Source organism: Protobothrops mucrosquamatus, unplaced genomic scaffold (genome assembly GCF_001527695.2).
Source record: "Protobothrops mucrosquamatus isolate PMUCROS unplaced genomic scaffold, P.Mucros_1.0 scaffold1167, whole genome shotgun sequence".
NCBI classification, from domain to species: domain Eukaryota; kingdom Metazoa; phylum Chordata; class Lepidosauria; order Squamata; family Viperidae; genus Protobothrops; species Protobothrops mucrosquamatus.
This window is the reverse complement of record NW_015387382.1, coordinates 349438-358750: the sequence shown is the minus strand read 5'-3', so window position 1 is coordinate 358750 and position 9313 is coordinate 349438. Positions and strand designations below refer to the sequence as shown.

General features: G+C 55.1%; 1 protein-coding gene across 10 annotated transcripts in view; it reads right to left on the bottom strand.

The window, feature by feature from the left end:
• DLG1 (discs large MAGUK scaffold protein 1) overlaps nt 1-9313 on the bottom strand; it is a 57150-nt gene that overhangs the window by 42237 nt on the left and 5600 nt on the right. For 9 of the 10 annotated variants that reach the window (XM_015820718.1, XM_029284992.1, XM_015820719.1 and 6 more), the window contains exon 4: nt 7861-8037. In XM_015820718.1, coding sequence (XP_015676204.1) covers nt 7861-8037 — 177 coding nt within the window. Of the gene's footprint in view, nt 1-626; nt 867-7860; nt 8038-9313 lie in introns of those variants that run through there. The other variant, XM_015820722.1, reaches the window with a different exon arrangement.

Here is a 9313-nt window from a genome sequence, read left to right as displayed (position 1 = left end):
GGGGGGGGGGGGGAACCGTGACAGGCAAGCAGCAAGCAAGCAAAAGCCCTTTCAGCCCTTTCCCCAAAGCAGCAGCAGCAGCAGCAGCAACAGCTGCCTCTGGTGAGGGTCAAGCTGCCGCCAGGCTCCTTCCCGATGCAGCCTCTTTTCTCTTCAGAAGGGGCTCTGATCTTTGTCCCTGCAAGCTTCTGGAGGGGCCTGGAGTCTGCCATCTGGCAGGACTCACCCAGAAGCCCATCCTGGCAGGCTGGCACTTCCAACCAGCCCAAGACCACCCAGCTCCGCTGCTTCACTCCCATGCAATGTTCCAGCCCCCTCCCCCCTCCCCCCAGTGGGACAGGGCCCTTGGCCTTAAGGTCCAGCTGCTCTGGCCCCAGCCGAGTCTAAAACAAGCCCCTTGGCGGCACCTGTGAGCCCCCCACGGGCAGTCTGGCCCCCCACGCTTCCCACACGGAAGGAAGGAGGGAGAGGGAGGGAGAGGGGGGGGAGAGAGAAAGAGAAAGAGAAAGAGAGAGAGAAAGAGGGAGAGAGAATCCCAAGCCCGGAAAAAGGCTCCCTCCGGACCCCCAGGCGTCCCGCCAGTCCTGCTCTCCAGAACCAACAAAGCTCAAGCGGGTGGGCATTACCTGGCTGGAGGGGCCGGGGGCGACCGCCAGGCAGTGCAGGAAGGGTTGTAGGCAAGCCAAGGAGGTCAGGAGGGGCGGCCATCGCCAGGCCTCCTGGCCCCCAGGAAGATCCTCCTCCGCAGAGCCCTTCCTGGCCCAGAATCTCGGTTTGGGTCTTGCCGAACCCTGGCCGGGCCCTGGGGTGCCACTCCGGCCGGCCCGCGAGGGGAGCAGAGAGCTGTTTCCAAAGATGTAGTTCATCCCTGCACCAGTGCGGCAGGTGGCTGCGAGGAGAGCCCGGCTGGCTCCCTGCCGCCCACCCAGTGGGGAGGGAGGGAGGGAGCAGCAGCAGCAGCAGCCGGAGCACAGGCGGAGTGACGGCTGCAGCATCACTGAGCAGAGGCAGGCAGGAAGCCAGCCAGCTCATTGGTCCTGGCAGCTCCTTCCCGGGCAGTCTGCACACGACTCCCCAGGGCCCCCCAAGAGCTGTCTGCTGCTCCTGTCCCCCCCTCAGGATCTCCTGCTGCTGCTGCTGCAAGCACTGAGCAGGAGATCCACGGAGGGAAGGCGGCCTACTTGCAGGTGACCAAAGGGCTGCCCCTTCCAAGCCCTCCCCCCCTCCACAAGTCCCTCTGGGGATGCCTGGAAAGCAGGGAACTGCCATCCCAGGGAGGGCCTTGCAGCTGCTTCCAGCCGGTCTTGGAAAACAGCCGGAAAGACGCTGCTGCTGCTGCTGCTGCCCAGGGGCTGCCTGGGTGTTGGCAGAGCAGCTTTCAGAGCTGCCTCCCCTTCCTCCTCCTCCTCCTCCTGCCGGACCCCTCCTGATCTTCTGAAGCCCCTTCTCTTTCCCACCATCTTCCCTAGTGAGCAGAGTTCTTGGACACACAAGGTCTCATCACTGGTGCACCAACACTGCAGCTTGAGTGTGGCTCTGATCAGAGCCTCCCACACCTGTCGCTGTAGACCCCGTTTGCCCGAGGGGAGGGGCCACCCACGGCTGCAACCCACCACTTCGGGGCAGCAAGCAGGCGAGGCCGATTAACAAAGTCAACAATGCGACTTTTAGAAATCAGGGAACAAAACGCTTTGAAAAAACAAAATAAGTACACTATGGAGAAATGAGGGGATGCTTCTGCCCCGACAGCTGGATCGGGACAGATCAAAACGCAACAGGAACACAAGAATTTCTAATACGCCAGCAGGCCTTCTGCAGGAGCTCCAGTGACGGGTATTAAATGCAGAGTTCTGTTCGTAGTGCAACAACGTTCAAAATCCTTACAGCTTTTTCTTCCGTCTCCTGTAGGTAAAGCGCTAGAAGTGAAATGGGCTGACAAGAAACGGCTTTCTTTTGTCTACGATGGTTCTGCGTTTTGATCTGTTCTCAGGCGGTTTAAACGCTTTTGGCCCTGCGAGAGCTCAACTTGGTGCCTCCGTTCTCAAGAGACGGTCCGTCACAATCCAAGACCCGAAGCCCACTGGCCCTTTATAAGAGCAGCCCCGCAAAATGAAGCCAATGAGGATCTTATCAGCCACAACACTCCAAAAGCAAAAATTAACCACAGGACATCCAAAATATATTAAAGAGGAACTCTTGCTTCCCCCCCCCCAAACATTCAGAGAGGTAGTAGGAAACAAAACAGAGAAAAATACCCCAGGACCCAGTAGGTACAATAATATTCCCATACATAAAAAAAACATGAGAATACACCACCAGGCTACGTCAGCCACCAGGTATCATAATGGCCCACAACCCTCGAAAAATCTGGGGAAAGCCAAGTTAACCACAAGGATTGCAACCAGCAAAAACAGAGACAAAGAGGACGCTAGCTGTCTCAAAGCATCAAAGAACACACACACACAACACACACACACACACACACACAGTCGCAATAAAGAGCCAGGGTCACAACAGCCACTCCACACAAACCACCCACTTGACTAGGAGGAAGAGCAGGGGAACCGGAGGCTCCCTGGAGGCCCTCAAAGGAACGGCCAGATCAACAGACCAACAGAGCTGGGCCCAATCGGCCAGCAGCCGATTCCGGCCAGGTGCAGCCAGCGGGCAAAGGGGCCCGATCCAGAGGGAGGCAGCAGCAGCAGCAGCCGAGAACCGACGGAGGAGTTACACCACAAGGGAATCACCAACACCCCCGGCATCAACAAATATTAACACAGGCTACAGTTAGTCCTCACTTACCAACCGCCTTGTTTAGCCACTATCATGTGACAGCCAATTGCGATCTTCACAACCGCCGCCCAACAAGCGGAATTAACGGAGGACGCAGAAATGACATCACCACTTATGGCCGTGTGATACCTTCCTTAATGACCACAGGAATTCGCTTAACAGAAGTGGAAGTGACGTCGTTTTAAGTCCAGCGTGATCACGTTATTTTTTTCGCTTGGCAACCGTGGAGCTTAGTAACAGAGTCGCTGGTCGCAATTGTTGCCGGTAAGTGAGGACTGCCTTTTATTGCAAACTCTCCCCCATATCTGAACCGCTGCACTGAAGACTCCTCCCTGCCTGGGACGTGGGGCGAAGCCTCTGCGAAGAGCCCCAGCCAAGGCCTGGGCATTTTTACCCTGGGCGAACGCGTTCCCTCCGCCCGTCTCACTGAATCGCCCACAGAACGGGCCGAAAACCCAGCACCAAATCTGTACAATCCTCTCAATATTCCTGTGCCAGCCGACAAGCATCTTTCTAAGTCCACCCCATTTTGGCTCAGTTGCTTAATCAGAATGACATAAAGGATGTTTAAAGCTTTGCTATCTTCAGAATTCCCACAATCTACAAAGGAAGATTCCAGACCCCCCAAAAATTGATAAAGCCAACGTAGCAAGACTAAAATCTTGACAAATCCACAATGACTTCTGGCATTTTATTTCTTTCTCCCCTGCCTTTATTACTTTTATAATCCACTCAAGGTGGCAAACACACCTAATCCTCCTTCCTCCTCCCCCTAATCCTCCCTCAACAACAACCCTGCGAGGCGAGTTGGGCCGAGAGAAAAGGACTGGCCCAAAGACACCCAGCCGGCTTTCAGAATCGCTCTGAAGTCCTCCAAGGTCTTTCTCTCCTGTCGCTCGGCAGCCATGGCACCCAAAAGGACTGACTTGGGATGCAGCAGCTCCTTCCTGTATTCTTCAAGTTGGAAACTTCCAGAACTCAGGCCAAAAGCCTGGCGGAAGGGAAGGTTTGTCACGCTTTTACATAAAGTAACCAACGTGAAATCTTAAAATCTAAGTGCCCGAGAAAGTCCATTAGCCCCTGGCAGGATATTCAGAACAGCGTCCGAGAAGAACCCTGGAAGCCTGAAAAAGCAGCATCCATTCCTTGGTGTGTGACCGACGGTGGCTTTGCAGCTGGTGGAACAGCTGTATTTAGGAACGTTCCACATTTTCAGAAAGAACACAGATCTGGGATTCCCAAAGAGAGACCCAGGGAGCTGTGAGTGTTTTCTAAAGGGATCAGGATGCACAAAGCTCTCCGTGGCCTTTGCTCCCGATCTGGCTGGTGAAAGTCCGAGGTGGGCGCAGGCAAGGCAACCGCAATAGCACTTAGACTTATACACCGACTTGCCGTGCTTTACGGCCTTCTCAGTCTAAGTGGTTAACAGAGTCAGCATTATTTGCCCCCAACAACCTGGGTCCTCCTTTTCCCGACCTCGGAAGGGTGGAAGGCCGAGTCCACCTTGACCGGTGAGACAGGCGTGGGACAAAGCCCAGGGCGGACTCTGGCCGGAGACCAGCCTTGCGATTGCTTTCCATAAAGAGCCGGAGCCCCATAAAGCCTGGAAGAGCGGAAAGCAAAGCCGATTCAAGCCCGAACATCCAACATGCCCTGGAGAGATTGGGGGGGGGGAAAGAGGGGGGCCCTAAGGACTCTCTGGGCCGGTAGTTCCACAGTCTCAAACTGCTCTGCCTGGCAAGCGGCTTTTCCTGACGCTGGGGTCTATTGTTCTGAGTCCAATGGCTGGAGCGATACTTTTGGATTATCCTCCCCGTTTCCTGGGCTCTGTGGCTTAATCCTACCCGAACTGCCTCCGGGATCAGGACCAGGGAAGATTACTGAGAAAGGCTCCCAGAGTGGGGTAGATTTCTGGGTCTCAGCAGGAGGGTAAAAAAAAAAAAATCCAGTCCTTCCACAAGCAATGAAGAAAATCCAGCGGGAAACCCTCCCAATCCGACCCCTCCTATGGGACCCCTCAGCAACCCAAACCCTGGTGGAGCCAGGCCCCAGGATATGCCCCCCCACCCGAGGAGGGGCTGTCCTGCCGTGCTTCTGCCCCCCCCCTCGCCTGCCACCCTGACCTTCCTTTCCCCCCCACCATCAACAGGAGGGCTCCTGCGGGCCGGCTCCTTGGTCCTTGGTCCCCGGCTCCCCTCCCTCTGGAGGCCCACCTGGAGCCTCCGTCTCCTCCCTGGGCACTGCCCCAGGGGCTCACAGGGGGGGGAACCGAGACTGGCCCGGCCACCCTCCACGGGGGGGGGGGGGAAAGCTATTTACAAGCACAGACACCGGATGGACGACAGGTGCCCATTCCTGAAGGCTGATCCGCTGCAGTCACAAGAATAAGCCATGAATAAGCCTACCTAGCAGGACTGCCCTGACTGTCCCTGCTGGCTCTCCTTGGCTGCTGCCATTATCTCTTTCATGGGGTTTACGAGGGGCTCTCAGGATGTCTCCCCCCCCCCCATCAATGCCAGGCCGGTCAGAATCCCACTTTTTCCCCCCCAGAACCGCCGTGTTCTCCGTGCTGGGAGACTCGCCCCGTATCCGGGGGGGGGGGAGCATGGAAGGAGGGGAAACAAACCCCACTCCGTTCATCACCCTTTGCCACCCATTTCCCTTCAGTCATTCGTCCACGTCTGGCTGCTTCCCCCCCCCTCCGCCCCTGACGAGTGGGGAAAAGGGTAACCTTCATTCAGGATATTATTCCAGCCCCCCTTAAATCTGCCTGGGAGGGCCTGCTTCTTTGGGCCACACCACCAGCCCCCCAGGGGCCGTCATTTGAATACTATCAGGTGGCTGCTTTGCATATTTATGATTTATTCAAGAGGTCCAGCTTTTTTTATAGTAACTCAATATTCTGAAATGGAGAAATTCGACGGGAGCGTTTCTGAGGCAGGCAGAGAGCATCAGAAGACATTTAAGGCCATGAAATAATCTTCTTCTGTTATGTCAAGTCCTCAAAACCCCCCTGCTACGTCCTCGAGGGTATTTAGGGGTCTCAAATTAGGACACGACTTCAGACTCGGCGCTGGTCTCTGCCACGCCTCAGACTCGTGCCGTCCTACGAAGGGGGACCCTGGAGGTTCTTTGGAGGACTTTAAGAGAGGCAGGGAAGCGGCTCCCCCAAATTTCCCTCTCTGCGGCTCTGCCCTGCCGTCCTCCAGGCAACTCAACTGTCAGCTTCTGAAAAGTTCACACATATCCCCACCAAACGCATGGACAGAACTTGCAGGTGAAAACCTCTCGGTGCCTCCTCTGCAAAGCCCCACCGCTCCACCTGCCCCGCCAAAGGCCCACCGACGCCAACCGGGGGGGCACGTGGCTATTCTGGAACCAGAAGGCCGCTCCGGAACCAGCCTCGGCCTGCGCGTTTCCCTGGGCCTCCCACCTCTTTCTTTCCCTGGACGCCCACCACTTTTCCCTCCTGGGAGGGTCTTTGCTCCCGCGGCTGTTTTAGGAAGCCCTGTGGGAAGGGAGCCCAGGTCCCTCGTTTAAATAGCCGCCCTGCAAACGTGGCAGAGAAAAGGAATGATTTTATTATTTTAGACTCTGCGATACCCACCCGATTCCAAGAAAGAGGGACGATGCAATTTTCATATGACAGCCAGAAGGAAGCCTGGACTTTGCATATTTCCCGGAAGCCCTCTAAGGTCCGGCCTTTTGCACCACTAACCCTGGCAGATTGACTGGATGCTTCTGCTGATACAGCCAGTCCTTGATTTATCATCGTTCGTTCAGAGACCGTTCAAAATTGTTGACAAAGACACTTACGACCCATGTCTCAAGCTATGGCTCTCCCAGTGCCCCACGTGGTTGCATGATGAAAACTGGGCGCTTGGCACTGTGCCCACCCCTACGGCCAACTGCACGGCTGCGCTGCAACTGACCCCTCCTGCCTCTCCCCCTCCCCTCGATGCCCGTAAACACACGGGAAGCTCCAAAGGAAGCAGATGCCGCCCCTTCTCCCCCCCCCCGCCACAAAGGGAGCCAAAGCCCAGCCTTGCTCTGGGGCATTTCTGGCAGAGCACACGGCACACACCCCTCCTAGCAAGCCTGGGGGCTGTGTGTGTGTGTAAGGCCGGATCAGGCAGGTGTCCCCCCAGGGCGACCATAAAGCCAAATACAGCCTTTCCCCCAGAGGACGGCCCCCACCGGTAGCTTCCCTCCCACTCAGGGCAATGCCTCCCCTCAACCTTTACCTCTCCCCCCCCTTTTCAAAAGCCCGCCGCCTCCTTTAAAAGTCCTGGGTGCTGGGAGGAGAGAGGGGTGCCCCCCTCCTCTCCCTTCCCTCCCTCCCTCCTTCCTTTCCACCTGCCCCCCCAATGATGCTTGGGGGGGCTGAACCCAACCCTGGCACAGCCCCCTAAGGAAAGCCCCCAGGGCAGGGAAGCTCCCAGCAGGGGCAGTCCAGCTGCCATGGTCTGTCGTGTGGGGAATGCCTGGATGGGAGCAGCTTTAAAGGCCTCCCCATCGTCCAGGAGGGAGGCTGGCCTTGGCCGACGGACGGGGGACTCCCGAGGGGCTGCTTCACCCAAGGCCCTGGGTGAAGCTTTTCGGGCATGGGGAGCTTCTCAGCCGGGGTGCAGCCGGGGCCACTGAGGCTCCTTTCCGTGGCCTCCCTGCGTTCACCCCACACTCAGCCGGCCTGTCCAGCTTCGTAGTGCCGAAATTGCGGTCATAGAGCAAAGCAGTCAGGTCTCACTTAATGACCACAATGACTTACAACTGAAATTACAGGCTCAGTTATGGCCATAGGCTGAGGACCGTCTATACTAGGAAATGGGCAATTAATTTTTAAAAATCAGAACTTCAGGCTTTAACGGTAAAGCAAAGCTCGGGGAGGTAGGAGACCAGGGACCTGGGTGTGAGGCGGCTCCAGCACTGCTTCCCACCGGCCACGATCCCGGCGGCTGCAGCTGCCCAGAGTCTCCCACCAACTGGCAAAGGCTTTTGGCCAGACCCGAACAGGCCACCAGCCACCTCTGGGGCTCCGACTGGTTCCCGCAGCTTCTTTGCTCTCACCTTGGCTGGCGAAATGTGCGAGTGGCCAACGAAGCCACGGACGCTCTCCAGCTGCGAGAGGCTCCTCTGGGACACGTGCACCAGCTCCGGAGCCGGCATCCCTGCGCCCTGAGCGGGAGCCTGAGGGAAGCTGCTGGGCTCCGAGGGAAAAGAGTCTTCATCTTGGGAGCCGAATTTCTGCAATGTGCACAGAGAGGCGATTTTTACAACCACACCGAACTCAACAACCACAACGGGTGTCTTCTTCCCAGGGCAGGGGAGGCAACTGCACGGCCTCCAAAACCTCCCACAGGGCAGGGCAGGATCCTTTTCGTGGGCCTTCCTGGCCACCTGCCGCCCCTGACCGATGCTTTTCGCTTCTTTATGTTACTCGGGTCATGCTTTTTTGCAAGCCCGCATTCAAAACAGCTTAATTCAGAAACGTTCTTCAGATATTTATACATCACCTGTTACGGCATGTCAAGTATTACGCACCAAACTTGGTTATCCCTATCAGGAGTAACCAAAATTCTAGAAAACACTCAAAAGGAGTAAAAAAACAACAACAGCCCTGTAAACCACCGAAGTCAAAGACACCCGGTAAGGAAAGGAAGCAGAGCTAAAGGGAATATACAACAGGAGCTGGAAAGGATTGCAACTGAAGGAGGAGAACACTCAACTTACTGGCACAGAACAAAGCAAAATATTTTTAACACTGGACATATTGAAGGAAATTTCTGGACCAGGGACCCAGAAGGGCTTGCCTCTATGGACAGACTGTGCTGAAAAGGTGCCTTGCAAGAGAAACAAGTAGGATCTGACACGACAGAGAGAGATTTGGAAATGGATTTAGAAATGACACCCTAGAAGAATGACATGCAAAACGACATTATCCTGAGCATGCAAAAGAAACCGTCGATCTCTTAATAAACAAATTATCTGAATCACAAACGAAGAGAGCCTCTGGGCCAGACTGTCCCACCCTTGCAAATGGGCCCCGCTCGCCCCACATTCAGAGGCCACCCGTCCCCGGCATTTTGTTCCTTCATCTTCTCGTCTCTTTTGAGGGACCCAAATCCCAGACTTTAATCACTCAGGATTAAACTCAGACCTTTACTTTCTTGCACGAATCCATCAGATCTTTTACAGTAAAACCTTGATTTTAAAAACCTCCATTCAGCAGACTCCGGAAGCTACAAACAAAATTTGAATTCAGGATAATCATGCTCTGGAATCAGTTCAGGGTACACTTTCCACTACTATGCTAATTTTTCCATAAATATTTTATATAAAATATACATTTCAAACGTTCAGTTTTAACAGATATTTGGCTTTAACAGGCGGACTTTCTTTTCAAATGACGTGTAAAAATCAAGGTTTTACCACCAACGCTTCCCCCCCTTTGCCTCTTCTACTTTCAGAGACCAACAATGAATGAATGCATCATAATCTCCATTTGCCTTTCAGTCCCTCT